Consider the following 16965-nt stretch of genomic DNA (forward strand, 5'->3'; position numbering starts at 1 on the left):
AAGGCCATCGGATAATTCAATTGTTTGATATGGAAGAAGTCGTTTGCTGTAATTTAAGTGCCCCTGGACAGAGTTCACTGTTCTTTTTCCAAAGCTGAGGCCCTTATTCCAGGATTTTATTGGTCTCATAGCTTCCAGTGCTGCTGCACAACATTGTCTTTAAACATTACCTTATGCATCGCACTGTTTTACCTTAGACTGCAAACATAAATCCCCTGAGGCTCAGTCTCTCTAAGGACAGTCACCTCAGTCAATTAGGACCTTCCTCACGTCAGCACTCCTCACACTGTTGTAGTGGCTCAGCTCAAGGTACAGCTGTGAAGACGAGAAACAACAATGAGTAAATCATCCTCCGACATGAAGCCTCAGATACTGGTGAATGGTGAACAGCAGGAGCAATGTCAGCAGGAGCAACAGCAGGACCAACAGCAGGGCACAGACGATGCTGCTGCAGAGGAGCACATTTCTTCAGGTGGTCCGAATAACGGAGGTTCAGAGAACAACCCTGCTCCAGAGAAGGAGATGCAGGTTAAGATGCAGTCTGTTCTCCAACAGGTACGTGAGCAGATTAGATCACAAGGGGGTACGAGGGCTCCAAAGAGCAGCATCCTGGAGCTGGTGCAAAGAGTCAAAGACAGAGAAGTGGAGGGAGCACAGGTTGGCAGGGAACCTGAAGGCAAGGATGTCAGCAGTGAAGAGAATAGACATGCAGAGATGGATCTTAAGGAGCAGGAGCTTTGTGCAATGTTTGAGCAGAAGCTTGAGGCCAGTAAAAAAGCCTTGAGGGATGAGTTTGAGCAGCAGATTTCTCAGGTGTGTAGAGAAATGCAGGCTTACACTGATAAGGCTCTGAAAGATTTAGAGTGCAAGCTGCAGAGCTGGCAGCCCCACACTCTACAGCAGACACATCCCAGAGATCAGCACGAGAGCAAAGGTGCAGACAGGACGCAGAAGCCTCCAGCTGCAGCTCCTTCGCTGGCCGCCAGGAGAGGGAGGGTCCTGACTCGGACCATGACCACCATCATCCCCAAAACGTGCGCTCCTGTCATCATGGGCCCACGTGCCAAATCAGAAACGCTGATCTACTCGAAGGGCGTGAGGTCTCGACTTCTACCCAGAGATCCGGCCTTCTCCTCACCAGGAAATAAGCCTCACCAGAGCGGCAAGCCGCTCCCCCCGACTTACCCCCAACCACTTCACCAATGCAAAAAACCTGTCTGGGGCGAAAACAGGAAACTAAAACAAGGAAATCTTACTCATTCATGGAAGTGACCTGATGAACCACGACCGTCACATTAAAAATGTTGATATATAAAGAGAAGCTTTGTTAACACTTATTCCCTGTGACCATTACTGTACCTGCTACACCACTGAGTAAGTTTGGAAAATGTATTTACATGTATATTTTAAAAACAATAAAAGATCTTGTGGGTTCCACTTCAACACAGTTCTGTGGCCTTATTATTGAATGAAGACCAATAGACTGTACTTATTTAGTTGTTTTCTAGTCTTATAAACCACTTGAAGCACACTCATCCAATCATGCAGCGCTTGCTATCACACACCATTCATACACTTCCGGGCAATTTGCGGTTGTTTCCCTGCACTTACACTCACGTCCCTTTGTGGAGGGATTTCTTTGACACCAGGAACAATTACAGTGACAGATAAACCTTCTGATGTACAGGTATATTTAAATGAAGGTTGTTGAATGTGAACTTATTTTTTAATCAGCTCAAATTAAAACTTTTACTCTTCACACTAACCAGTAATGGTAATTGTACAACCTTGCCAACAGGTGGCAGCATTTCCTTGGCCACATCCAGGTGAACAACGCCACTATTCCATCTTCTTTAAAAGAGCAATGAAGCGGTTTTATAACTTGTAGTAGTGTAAAACATTATTTTTTGGAGCTTTTAATAAAATATTGATCAAGGAAATGCAAAGAAGAATACACACACACACATACACTCACCCTAACCTATGACATAATGCATTCCCTAGCCCGTACCCTAACCTAAACCTAATTCTAACCCTAACCCTAGAACCAAGTCTTAACCCTCAAACAGTCCATTGAATTTGTGAGGACCAGCCAAAATGTCCTCACAATGATGGTACTGAACCAAACTTGGCCCTCATAGCATGGACATGCGTGCGCACACACACACAATAGAGTGCATTGCCCACAGTGTCATGACCACAGTCTATGGTCATGACCATGAATATTGAGTTTGGTAATTGTACCACTTGACCAACAGATGGCAGCAGTTGGTTTATATGGGCTCATGTTGCAACTTCATGTTCATACATTACACAGCTGACCCTGTAGAGACTGGAATGGTACACGCCATAGAGAAACGGTATATATTTGTGATGAGACCGTGTAGACAACCTGACCCATGAGGTCAACAACTTACACCAAGTTAGAAGCCAGAGGCAAAGTTAATGTGTAAAATCCACACACTGCTGCTCCCAGTGGCTGAGTAGTGAACAGCTCCCAGGAAAGCGAATGTGTAACAAGTGAATGTAAACAAGGAAGCAAAAAAAAGAGCTATTTCAATCTGCACAAACACATTCTACACAATTTACACATCCACATCGCCTCCTCATGACCGATTCAAGATCGAAATTATTTTGATGAACTAAGAGATTATTGTTTTATTGATGTTGTAGTTGTTTATATAATTAACATAGAGTGCTACTACACATTTCTTTTATTGCTTTGTTTTTCCATCACCTCTTGCATTAACTTGATTAATGTGCATTACATGTATTTTCATCTGTGAAGCACTAAGTCAACCTGTTTATGAAAAGTGCTATATAAACAAAGTTTATAATACATATATGACAACCACAAAACTCACCATGCACTGATGTGGACAGACGTTACATTACAGATGTTTTGATTTCTGATGTTTTCTCATGTCGTTTTCTACGAACACACACCCGCTACATTTCAGAATTGACATCCTCCAACATATATCCTCAAATATCAAAAGGGATCGCACCCCGATGGCAAAGGTAACTTTCATGTGAGGAAGGTGAACTGAAGCCAGTCGTTTCCCCCTGATGCAGCAGCTGAACTGGCACCGGGACCAGCCAGTCACAGGAGATGCATTTAGTCGTGAAGCAGGCATGGGAGCAGCGTGCCTCGAGGCCTGACCTTCACAATGGAAGGGATAGAGAAGGATGTGAAGAGGATCTTTGTGTCTAAAGGACGATGAGCCCTGAGCAACCATATCCGGAGGGGACAAGAGCCCAGCACATTCAGGTCTGGCCAAGACACGCTGCCCTCGGAAGCAGCATCTCTTGCCTAATGATATCCACCAGCGGCAGCAGCAGGGCTCATTACCATGCACTGTGCAGCAGCACGGCCCTGGTCGTATGCCTTCAAATATTCATGATAGACAGACAGAAACACACACACAGACATATATAAGCCATTTTCAGACATGACCTGCGGATAAAGTCTGGGTCCGGACTTTGCTTTTCACTCATGCACAACACAGTGGGAGGTTCTCTGCACAGATGCGTTCACAACAGCGACAAATCCTCCACATTATTCAGCAGACAGAGGCCGGAGGTAATATATTAATTCCACTGCGGAGATCACTTGATTTTCTTGACAACACCCAAACACTGACCACACATCTTCTACATGACACCGCTTTTGTTTTGACATTAGCTTTCACTCATTCACCTCCTCCCGGAGAAAGGGTGCAGAATTCAGAGCATGTCTGAAAGCAGCTCTACATACATAGACTGTAAACATTATCAGGTTGGTTCAACATAAACACTTAAATTCAAGTGCTGCCTAAAAACATGAATAAACTCCACTTCAAGATGAGCATTGTTTAACAAGCAAAGTTAAGTTATACAATATATAAATATAAATATATACAATAGTTTAAATATAAATTACTAACTACATCCACTTACCTTACAGTGTGTAGAATTTTGTGATGTCTCGTGTTGAAATTGCATGTTGCAGGTGAACACCCCTCACCTCATCCTCTCCTTTCAAACATGAAAAAGAAACAGTGGCAGCCTTTACTTGTCATAAAACTCAGAAGGTGTTTAGTTTGTCCAGTCTGGACTAATGTGAAAAACATGGGGTCCCCTCGATGTAAATATAAAGTATTTAAATATAAAGGACCTTTTCTGGAGTAAAGAAAACTACAATTCATACAATTTAGATGAAACAAACTAGTGAAAACATCATGAGGATTACTCTACATTACATTTCTACCTTTCACCTAAATCTTACACACTGGACCTTTAACTCAAGCAACTCAGCAATTGAACCTACATTTTCATATTAAGCAGACTGATGTTTTTAATTTGTTTCCCTTATTTTAATAATAATGCATGTTAACCAGTTTCTATCAACATCACACTGAATAAACTTACAACTCATCTGTTCAAAACAATGCATACCATAACCCCAACTCTAACCCATACATAGATTATATTTATATTTCCACATATGTGCCACATATGTAGGAGGTTAGGCCTGTACAGTTCAAGTTATATCCTCTTACTTATTTTCTCAGCTGACTGAAATCCTCCCATACACCCAATCAGATCCAGTCAGTGGTGTAATGGGTGGAGTGGACATGACCCTGAACAGCAGTGAATAACAATGACAGGCAGGGGGTGGGTGGGGGGTGGGGTCATTTTGAAAGCAATGATTTCCTAATCACCTCTTGGAATGTGCCAAAAGATAACGACATTAGCCCAAAAACACTGATCTCATACAAATTATGTACTTTTCTGGTTTTGTTCTCGTTTGTTCTCAAGGTCCGAACAATTGCAGTGAGAGGCCACTTCCAGGTTACACCAGAGATCACCGAGACAAGCTGATTTCCACGCAGACTCCTGGGCAGACGTGGTAACAATTTACCATTGATGTATGGGGAAGAAGTCGAGGAGGGAGACTGCGCCGTTGGTGTGTATTGGACACTCAAGTGGCCACTTTTGGGAGGCATGATTAGACATGTAACGCTCCATTATTTGTGAGACCCTTTTTGATAAGATGTGTGACGATTTGGCTCCGTTTCCAACGTCTGTGGTGTTTCATTCGTCACTGTCAGCACAGATCCAAGCAGAGGAGAAAGAATATGAAGATAAATGAGGCTGTGAATGTGATGGGGTTTTAGCTTGTTTTCTTTACATCCAGAAGCACAAACTGCAAAAAAACCCTCACAGGGAGCAAACTGTGAGGGACGTGCTCATACTTACTTTAAATCACAGCTTTAACTAAAAGTTGTTTTCATTTTTGAATGATGAGACATTTAATGTCTTGGTCTCTATGTGATGTTGGAAAATGTCCGTCATTGTTTTGCAGAGAGTGAGATGACGTCTGCACACTGACTTGTTTTGTTTGACCAACAGCTCAAAACCCAAAGGTATTCTTATTTTACTATCATTGTCGATTAAGAAAACTAAGAAATGTGAACATTTGAGATGCAGCCACCAGAGAATATTAGGCACAGTGACGGTTTAAAGAGTTTCTCGTGAAGTCTCTGTTGATCAGCTAGTTGATCATTTGTCTGGTGTTTTGACAACTGACGGCTTTGTAACATGTTAGTTTGTTTTGAAGATAACAGTTAGATTTAGGAGCAGAGGGGACGGGGTCACATAAATGAGACAGAAACGATAATCTCCTTTTTTAAGATGTTTCCACTGTAAACAAGTATTGAAACATGGTTTTGGAGGGAGAATGTTTCCGTTTTGACCCAGAGAAACTACTTTCCAGGTTTCTGCGTCAGGTTGGACCGACTGGTTTTGGGGGATCAGCGGCTCTGCTGTCTAGACTGGTCCTGCGTTCATACTCAGACTTAGACACTTTATGTTATTAACTGTACAGTGTAAGCCTTAATCCTGTGGACAGTTTCTCATCACAAAGCTGTCAATCCCTCAGTGAACATGAACCGGGGCTAAAAAACAAGGCTCCTCGCACAGTTTACCACCTGGTTTCATGTTTGTTGTTTTTCTTCCTCACCCTTTTCTGTGGGTTTGTTCAGGAAGCTGCTGTGAAAGTCAGTGATGTGGTAATCCATAAGCTGTGTGTAAAATAAAACAGCCAATTAAACAGCATCAGACTGGTGCTTCCTATTAAATACTTCAAAAAGCTAATTTTACTGGAGCCACGTATTGAAGTTAACAGACTGGAGAACAAAGTTGTAGTATTGATCTTCATGTCTAACTGTTGGTAAGATAGTGAAGGGACACATTTCCCAACAATTATAAACTATTTATTCTTTATTTGAACTTTAACAAAAAGTTCGAATAAAGAATATTATTGAAAACATAGTCACCTCTATCCAGGACTCCTGTTTCATTATGTGAAAAACTGTGTTTAAAACAGTGATGTATTCATCTTTTTCTTGTACAAACATGAGCTATTGCAAATCATTATTCTGTTAAACACACACAAACACACACACACACACACACACACACACACACACACACACACACACACACACACACACACACACACACCAAATGCAAGCCGCATGTAAACACTCACTACACCCAATCCTCATTTTGGGGGGCTCTGGTCGACACTTAGTGCTCAATGTCCACAGGTAAGACATAGAGACAGGCAGGGAGAGGGACACCCAAAGATACTTTTGATCTTTCAGAGGAAGGTTTGGGAAGATAATGAATAAAGCTCTCACCCTGCACCCCCCCTCATTCACTGTGTTAAATCAACTCATGGAATCGTATGGACACTGCCACTAACTATCTATTTTTAAAAAAATGATTGTTGGTGAGGTTGCGTGTGTGTATTTGTGTGTGTGTGTGTGTGTGTGTGTGTGTGTGTGTGTGTGTGTGTGTGTGTGTGTGTTATAGCCGGGCAACAGGTGGACAAACCCCGTAGAGAAAGTAGGGTTAGCGTTGACAGGCCGTGGAATGTGTCAGAAGTCTGTTTACATGTGCATATGAACACACACACACACACACACACACACACGAACACACACACACACACATTGCAGACTGCATTTGTTGCTGCTTGGGTGGGATGGAACAGCAGGGAGATCTGAGGAGCAGCGAGCAGTTGCGTTTTGGTTCAGATGTCCCATTTGGGTGTGGCAGTTCACACTGACGACGACAACACACAGGACGGGCACCTGTGTGGGCTGTTTTACTGTTTTGAGTTCAGGGGTGCAGGTTGATGATGTTCCCATTGAACATTGATTAGAGAGTCTGGTGACAGTCTATGCATGTCCAGCAATAAGACCAAAGCTATATGGACCGATCCTAACAGAGTCCTGCTGCTGTAAATGCTCACTAATGGACTTTATTAGTGTTAGTTCACTGCTCAAAGATGTATCTCGCCAGTCCGAACAACTGAGTTTTGGATTGAGGTTGGTTTGAGGTTTAGGTATTGGTGTTTTTGCTGGATTTGTTAACAATAACAAATATGTGGCATTTCTCCAGCCTCTGTTGCTCACATTTTACTTAAGGTTTTTAGTACATAAGAAAAGTGCAGGAAAGTAAATCAAATCTAAAATTCCCTCAGTTCATAATAACTTCAAGCTCATTCATTTTCATGATTAAGGTTATCAAACCATAAAGACGAGCATGTAGCATTTAGAACCGGAGCATGCAAAAGGCTGTGGGGTGTGGAACAGCTGTTGGTAAGAAAAATCTAAAACCACTTCATTCATGAAAAATGCTGCTCTCCTGATAAGGTAAAGGGAAATCATTTTAAGAGGTCAGTGGATTAACATGGATGACCTCCCTTTAAGAATACTGTGGGAGCAGTGTAAAGCCCACACCCAAACACGCATACACATACAAACAGGTCACACAGGCCAAACACAGGCAACATTTTCATGCATTTTGAGGCCAACACAACTGTTGTTGATGTGTTAGCCGAGGCCCCCGTGGAGCCCCGATGCTTCGCTCAGCTGGTATTCTGGATGAGTTCTCCCCAAAGTGGACTCACTGGCTAACAGCATGAGACAAGCTGTCAGCCCGGCTCATCTCAGTAACAACAACAAGTCCAGCCAGTCCAGCATGCACGATTGACTCCTCCCTACTCCCACTGTCGTACTGTCAAACGTACAGTCACTGTTGTAAAGATGAACCAGAGAAATGTTGAATTCCTCTGTTATAATCCTTTGTTGTTACGTTTTGAAGTAAAACTAAGTTTGATTCCTTTTGTATTTAACATAATAAACTCAACTGCACCTATAAATCTGTCCAAATGGCATCTAACTGACGTAAATGAAGAATAACTGTGTGTTTAAGCAATCCTCTCGCTCTTTGTGTGCTTCGAGGCCTATACACATTCATCATAATGACCATCCGGTGATACACTTCGCTGCGCTGCTGTCAAATCTTCTCCGTTTTTTGCCAGGACGGACAATAAGTAACACATGATCTCTCATGCACAAAGGCAAGATGAATCACGAGGCCTCACACTCTGGTCGTTTCACACATGTGGTTACTTTAAGATCTGAGGCAACACACACTCCTATAGCTGCGAGTTTAAGCCAGGTTGCTTGTCCCTCTGATGGAAGGGTGGCAGGGCGTACTGGACCAATGTTGTCATGGTAACAACAGTAAACATGTGGTTAAGATTGTGGAATGGTCATGGATAAAAACGTTCACTCTTTACTTTTATGACTTTGCTGCAACCGTAGTTTCCATGGTAGAGGTCGGTGAACAATAAAAGGTAACTCAGGGTCGTAATAAGCTGCTATAGCACAGATGAACTTTGGGATCTTTTTTTTTTTTTACAGGACGGTTTGAGTTTTCTTCACATCTTTCCCAAATTCTCCTTTTCACCATTTGCCTTTGCTATGTCCCATCACCACCCCCAACCCGAAACCCCGCCCTGCACCCCAGCAACCGCTCCAACTGCAATCTCTTTTCAGCGGAGACAAATATTGACTTGTTTGGCGGCCCAACCTCTGCCAGGATTAGAGACCCACTTCCCAACAACGCTGCTCCCCCCCCCACTCTTGCTGCCGCCATCTCTAAACGGTGATTATGTCCAACAGAGCTCATTACTGTCGACTCAAAGGATCCCTCAGAAGAGTCACTCATTGGTAATGACCCCGTTATTCAGTGACCATGTTCAGGTTTGTTTTGGCTTTACCTCCTGTGGATGGATGGTCCTTATCTTCTTGTGACAGTAAATAACATTGTTGTATATGAACTGTAGTGGACTTCAATTTACCTGTTACCCACGATACTTGGAAGGTGTCACAGTGTTTCAAATTCAAAAAAGCTTTGATCGTAACTCACGGGACTGTGTCATCAAACAGTTAAAGCACAGCGGCTGCTAGAAATCACAACTGAGCATCGAATACACAACCCTCAGGACGGCCTGCACTTTGCATAATCCGGTTACAGTCTGGATACTGGCTGTGAATCAATAGAGATTAGGGATCTATTAGTCTGAAGGTGTAACACAAATACAAGGTATTCATAACAAAGCCTTAAGCCGGTCGGAGATACTTAACACTGAAATAACAGGACGGTGTAATGAAACTGCACTTCCAATGAAAGACCCTTTATATGTGCAAATACTTAGCATTTGGTTGGAAAATCTACTTTCTCCACCTTTACATTCACATTTGCAAAGTTTTTCATACACTCAATGAATTTAAGAGATCTGGTTCATAGAAGCACGTCTTTAATACAGTAGTTAGTTACAGTGATGTCGAAAAATAAAACATATACATCAAATTGGAACATTTATAAAGTTCCTCTGTCACATCTTTAGTGCCATGACCACACTGCGAAACCCCCCCATCCCTCCAACCCCACCCCGTTCCTGTTCCCCAACATTTGTCAACTGCCATCTGCTTGTCTGCCCCCGTCTCCTCTCCACAAACTATATAATTAAGCCGCAACACCTTTTCTCCCCTTACGCCTCCCCCACCCCCGCAGACTCCCACCATCACAAACAACATGCTCTCAGGATGATACTGCTCTGTTCCATTTCCCTGCTCACACATTTTTTTTAAAACAAGTGCTTCTAAAACAAAACAGCATTTAAACAAAATGTCATGGTATGAAAATACTGTACAGCTTTATGTTTCATCCAGTGTAAAAAGATTTCCATGCAAATCCATTCACAATTCTTAAAGTCAGCGTGTGTTTTTAAAATCGGACATCTCTGCACCTTCCATGATACAGTTTAGAACTTTTGCAGAGCAGGACAAAACAAAAAAATTGATATTTTTTCTCTGAGAATTTGGTCAACAGAGCAGCGAAGGAGTTCAGCCAGCTGCCTCCAGCTGCCTGATGACACCTCTCACTGCAGAACAGGAGGCACAGGTAAAGGATTTCATAACTGTGAGCAGTGGCAATTCAAAGTTCATCATCTCATCTTACCAGCTTCAGATAATGGACACGTAAAGTTTGTATTTTCAAGTGTTCCGTTGGTGGGAGCTGGGACTGTCCCGCAGCACCGCTCCATCTTCCCCTTTACTCTCTACACCTTTGTGGCCAGAGAATGAATCTCTGACTTCTGAGTCTGGGCGCTCAGCGTGGACGACATGGAGCTCATCTGGCCATGCATGGCCTTCTTCAGGTTGAGCAGGCACAGGCACTGGGAACGAAAGCGCAGGTCAAAGAAGGCATACAGGAACGGGTTGAGGCAGCTGTTGACGTAGGCCAAGCAGGTAGCATAGGGGTGAGCGAGGAGCAGGAAACGCAGGAAGCCGCAGGAGCTGGGAGCCAGGTTCAGGTAGGACAGAGCATCCATGCTCTTCAGCACATGGAAGGGAGTCCAGCAGATGGCAAAAACTACCACCAGCGTGGTGATGATCTTCAGTAGCCTCTTCTTCTTCTGGTCCTCCTTGCGCAGGTTGTTGAAGTGACGTGTGACTGTGCAGCCGATGAAGCAGTAGAAGATGGTCATGGCCAGGAAAGGTAGAAGAAAACCCAAGGCGGAGGAGGACAAGCTGAGTCCTATGATCCAGAGGTAGTCGTGCCTCTGGTTCATAGTCACTAAGCTGAAGTCCATGGCGCATGTGGTCCGGTTGCTGTTCTGGTCGTTCACAGTGGTGCGGAAGAGCAGCGTGGGCACAGCCAGCAGGCTGGACAGCAGCCAGATAGCCCCCAAGGACGCCAGCATGGTTCCACGCGAGCGCAGTCTGCTGCTGGACAGAGAGTGCACGATGGCCAGGTAGCGGTCAAAGCTCAGGCAGGTGAGGCAGAAAACGCTGGCATACATGTTGACCAGCACAACATAGCTGCTGATCTTACAGAGAGCCACGCCGAAGGGCCAGTGGTAGCCCAGAGCTGTGTACACAGCCCAGAGAGGTAGGGTCACAACAAAGGTCAGGTCAGCGAAGGCCAGGTTCCCTATGTAGACATCTGCAGCTCGGCGTTTGGATTTGGACCTCCAGACGGTGAAGATGACCACGCCATTACCTGACAGGCCCAGGATGAAGATCAGCATGTAGAGCACCGGGATGAGGGAGTAAGAGGGCTCCCACTCGGAGAAGTCACAGGCAGTCTCATTGTCATCATAATACTCGTAGTTATCACCATATTCCCCAGTGGTGGTCTCCATGCTGCAGTGGAACAAAAAAAGAAGAATAGAAGAGTCCTGTACAGTTCCAAGGCTGCTGCGGTGAATCAAAGTGTAAATCAGAGAGTCACAGGAGCCGGTGGGTTCTGCTGCTGCTGCTGGAGAAGACAGATCGTGTGCGAGAGTGAGTGACTGACTGTTGGTGCTGTCTGCCTTTTTAAACTCGGCCCTGCACACACACCCCCATCCCTCCCAGGACGACCCCTCCACCCTGCCCCCCTCTCCCTCCCTCAAGTCATCCCTCGGCCCTCCCCCCTCCTCCCTCCCTCTCTCTCTCTCTCTCACCTCTTCCTGGAGGACGAGGACATGTTCCCCCTTGTAGACAGGTCAGACCCTCATTACACATTAGGAGCAGGTTTGTGAAATCAAACAACAAAGTTTGACCATGGCAGACATCATGTCTCTTATTTACCTGCCATTCTAAAAAATAGTTATTTTTGTTTATGAACCGAAAAAGCAGAGAAAAGATTTAAGAGAATTAGAGACTGTGAGCAAATACTACTTCTACTACTACTAACAATATGATAATAATAATATGATTGAAGATGATGTCCTCAAACTGATAATTTAATCAATCAGTGGTGTAAAAAAAATGAAATGTAATCATTCATCCTGTAAACTGATGTCACACCCTGCATCACTCTCTTTGTTCATTTAACATCTTTATCCTTTAATCTGTGGCTACTTTTCACAGTTGTTTCACTTCCCCAGTGTTTCTTGTCATCTAAAGGAGTGGGTTCTGGTCTGGTGGTCATGTGCCAAACAGGTCAGGACATATCAACTCTGGTTTTTACATCACAATCACTGCATGTTGAAAAGTTGTTAACAGCCTGATGAGTCACATTTAGTCATTTCTGGTCAAAATGCTGGAAATTCAGTGGGTTGCTTAAATTTTAAAAAGTTGAATGAGTTGCTTGGAAATAGGGAAGTAATTAGATTGACAGCGAAATGCAAAGCGTTTGAAGATTAAATCAAATGTCAGCAGGCTGCTCAGCTCGGGGGATGTGTGAATTCAATTCTCAAGTCTCAAGGATTAATTTCCATGAGAAAGGGACGAGCAAACACACCAGGCTGAAACAAAAACAAAAGGAAACTTCAAATTGACACCATCAAACTAAAAAAAACTTTTCTCCTACATCCTGCGTTCATTTCACTTCACTGCGGATTGTATCATATCAGAAGTTGATGCAGTGCAACTTTTAAGAGAATAAATAGATAAATAATTAATTTACCTGAATAATCCTTCATAGTAAGAATGATACTAAATTTATTCCTCACTTAAAAAAAAAGAAACTGAAATCATTTTGTGAAGGTTTCACATAAATCATAGAGAAATAGATCGGGTTGGCCCAATAATATAACTAGAATGGCACTCAGTGGAATTCATAGATCCACCCAGGCCCCTTGTAAAACCACATTCATATTCACTTTTTGGATCTGCACCAAGTTTAGAGCACTCACAAATATCAGTCCCCTAAACATGCCAGGTTTTCCCCATCACGATCCATGAATTATTCTTTGAGAAATCAATAAAAAAAATCAGGCATCAGCCGCACCAAGATCAATGGAAATCAGTTTTTGTGTAATCCTGGTAACTAACAAACAAATGCAGATGTTAACCTAACCTCCTTGACAAAGTGAAAATACAATTTTCATAGGAAAAGTTCTGAAACACAGAGAGTACATGTTTGCAGGAAGCTAAAAATAATTCCTTATTTATCAATCAGCGTTATGATTCCAAGCCAGTTCAAACCAGCGACGTGTCTGAGCGTGTTCGACATATTTACAGCAGGTTTAGTTTGGATATTGTGTCCAAAACAGGCCTCCTAGTGGTGATAGCAGGGCCCTGACCTATTATTATTATACTGTAAATGCACCGGCTCTGTAGTGAGTGAATGGAGATTGTACTTGTGAAACACGGCAGAGGCTTAATCCTCCTTTCAACAATGACAACATGTTGTCCAAGTTTTCGGTCTCTATGGAAACACAACTGCTGCACTGCAGATCAGATTGCACCTCTACGTATATACAGTATGTGATTTTATTCCTCATGAAACAAATTTCAATATTTTCATCATTCTTTGACTGGTAATAGTAAAATAACTGCACAATACTTATTCTGCTTCTTCTTTAGTGCCCAGCCCTAAACCTGATCCTGAGCCTAAACTAAATCTAATTCTAACTCTAACCCTGAACGTAAGTTTTAACCCTCAAACAGCCTCTTTGAAAAAAGTGAAGGCTGACCAAAATGTCCTTACTTTCCCCAAATGTCCTCACTCAGTAAGGTTCAAAATGGCCTTCAAAAAGATTAAAGTAAAAGTACACCCCCCTCCACACACACACACGCACACACCAGGTGGGTCCCACCTCTGCTTCATTCCCCAGGGAGAGGATTGGGCTCCTGCTGCTTTGCAGGCCCGATATCCGTTAGACAAATAAATTTGCAAATTTAAAAAATAAAGGTGAGCAGATAAGAAACAGATGGTCAGATTAGACCATCATCTTGGATATCTTCAGAAGACCTCCTCACTTGTTAATCATAGTCTCTATAGGTGCCAAGATAAAGTCCCCTCCGCTGATCCTGGGCTCAGGTTTACCAGGGGGGTGGATGGGTGGGGGAGGATGATTATCAGCTGGGTGTGAGGATATATTTACATTTCTCTTCTAATTCAATAAGTAGCATCATTTGCTTTTATTCTGTATGTCATATTTTCTTACCATGCTGCAGTCACGTATATTATCCACTGTCAGCTGCTGTGCTCACAGGGTCTCTCTCTCTCCTCAGGCCTGGACCACACATGCGTCCGTGCCGCAGCTGTGACTGCTTTTGATCTGCGGCTGTAATGACCCTGCTGCTGTGATATGACTGCTTCTGTCTCACTTACTGTGTTTGTGTGTGGACAAAATGTAGCCAGAGTCCATGTTATCAAATGCTTTGAAGAGAGAGAGGGTGGTGTGTGATATCCATCTTTACTGAACTTCACTGATGTCCCTGACAGGGGGACATGGGGGGACATTCACTGTGTGTCAGCTCCAGTCTTGTCAGGGAAGGAGATAAGTGATCGAGGGTGTAATCTGTGACTCGTTTGTTTGAAGTGTAAAAATTATTGGCAGCACGCAGAACCCCCCCACTTCATTGATTTGTGGCTGGTGCAGCAGACCCCTGGTCTCACAAATCATGTGGTGAGACCTGGGGGTCCTGGGATCACAGTGCGATGTCACTTGAATTACACTGGAGATGAGATGGGTCTTTTAGTGCACACTGTCCCTGCTGGAAGCTTTTTTATGTGGAATAAAGACAATAACTCACAGTGAACCTTGCTTGGCGTGTTCATGGACACGCTCCTCTGATGAGCGTCAGCCGTAGACCTTTCACGTGGGCTTGCTAAGTGCCGACTCTGCTGTGTCAGACGATGTCGCACTCCTGTGCCATGGAGCCATCGCCACACCCTCAGATGCGCGAGGGCACTGCTCCTGCTGAGGGGTTTGCTAATTGCCGGATCATGTTGACGAACTGCAGGTTATCTGAGGATCTCTGGCTGTTGTGTCTCTGCTGCTCCAGTGTGAAATCTGCCTCTGCACGCCTGAAATAAAAATTAAAAAAAACATCCTCATAGTGTGAAATGGAAATAACCGTAAACATCTTGCAAAGGCCATTGTACTGTGACTTCATGGCTAATGAAACCCTTATGGTCGAGGTCACTAGCAGCTATCTTTCCTCCACATCTGCCTACTCTCGACCCGAGCATTAAACCAAATACAGAGCTCCACCCAATCATAAGAAGTGTTTGTGCTGATAAGGCTGCTCTATTGTTCCTTTTCTGTTGCTCTAAGCACTTTTCTCTTAATGAGCAACGCACCTGTTGATAGAGCGCTGCTTATAGTTTCATCTCGTCTCCTCGATTTGATTGAACCAAGAGATGGCAGCAAGAGATGTTGGTGACTTTTTGTGTGCCTCGATTGTTGACCGTACTTAATTGAAGATGTTGACTGAATGAACATCATGTTTCCCTATCCGCATAGATAAAACCTTCTGTGGATCCTCCCTTTGAATAAGAGAAAAACTACAACATCAGGATTGTGTAACCAAATTTAATTTGATGGAACAACAATTTTCATTAAATCAGTTACTACTGAAATCATGCAAGTATCATTGTCCTTTGCAAAACACAACTTTATGACCTGTGGTCTTACACAAAGCAGAGCTGGTTGACATGACTAAAAATAATATAATAATATAAAGTTACAAAGCTTTCATATCAGTGGATATCGACGATCATCACGATGCATTTCAAAGTAGAGGGGTAATTAATTGTGTAGCCAGCAGTAACCACATACGGTTGAATTACATAATTACAATTAATATATATTAACAATACGAATACATCCCAGTGAGATGTTTAAAAGGCTGATGGCAGGAGGGATAAATCATTTTTTTAAATCTGATTTTTCTGAAATTGAATCTACAGCCAGACAGAAGCAACGAAACTCACTAAACAGTGGGTGGCTAGAATCTTCTAGGATCATTCGGGCCTTGAGTGGTCATTTAGGGTCGTGCCAGCAATTTAGCTGCACAAATAACTTGCAGTTGATTTGTATTTTTAAGTTTTGTAAGTGACCTGTACCAGCAGGAATTGAAAATAGATTAGATAAAATAAGAAAAAAACATTTTCATAAAGTACAATTGAGACTCAAACTTTAAGGCTTATGATAAATGTAGATGCGCTGATGAGCTTTTTAAAACAAATGTCATTAAATTTCACATTATTTTATATTTCAAGTTTATAGACTAAAGATATTTTGTGGTTTTAAACTCTCTTTATGAGCAGAGAAGGACAAACATTTGACAAAGAGAAAACACTTTACAAATCTGAGCATCACTCATGCTTAGTACCTCCTCACTGTGTTTAAATAACACATCAACATATATTCAACTTTTGTTATATTGCTTTTGAAAATTACATTGCGGTAATTATTGGTGTTTTATCGCCAAACGCCGAACACAAACCTCACTTTTTATGTGATATATCAAGATTTTTACAAGGAAGACTAATGCATATACACAAAAACTATGTCTGGTTCTGTTGTTGAAAGTATTTGTTAATTCCACTTTATGCTCTATTTGATTTTGCAGCATGAAGAGAAAAAATCTTCCAGGCTCACTTTGTTTCAACTTCCCCTCCCTGTCGGTGAAGTGAGCGTGTGTGTGCATCAAAGCATAGTTTTCCTTGGATGGCTCAAGTGGAACGAAGGGTTTATCTCAGCAGAAGTCATGCTGTCTGTGCCTGGGAGACAGTCGAGCTTGACATCTGTATCAAAACCCAAACATATAGCAGCCTCACCGCCAAACTGCAGCACTGTCTGCCACCCTGCGCTGTTGTTGCCATGAGAAACAA

The 16965-nt window shown here is 42.9% G+C and overlaps 1 protein-coding gene across 1 annotated transcript; it reads right to left on the minus strand.

Moving 5' to 3' along the window:
- Positions 1-9644: 9644 nt before the first annotated feature.
- aplnra (apelin receptor a) lies at positions 9645-11715 on the minus strand. The gene has a single exon (XM_020105409.2). It carries the CDS (start codon positions 11549-11551, stop codon positions 10466-10468), a length of 1086 nt encoding a protein of 361 aa, XP_019960968.1. The 5' UTR covers positions 11552-11715; the 3' UTR covers positions 9645-10465.
- Positions 11716-16965: the final 5250 nt, after the last annotated feature.

This window comes from Paralichthys olivaceus, chromosome 4, assembly GCF_024713975.1.
Source record: "Paralichthys olivaceus isolate ysfri-2021 chromosome 4, ASM2471397v2, whole genome shotgun sequence".
In the NCBI taxonomy this organism is placed as follows: domain Eukaryota; kingdom Metazoa; phylum Chordata; class Actinopteri; order Pleuronectiformes; family Paralichthyidae; genus Paralichthys; species Paralichthys olivaceus.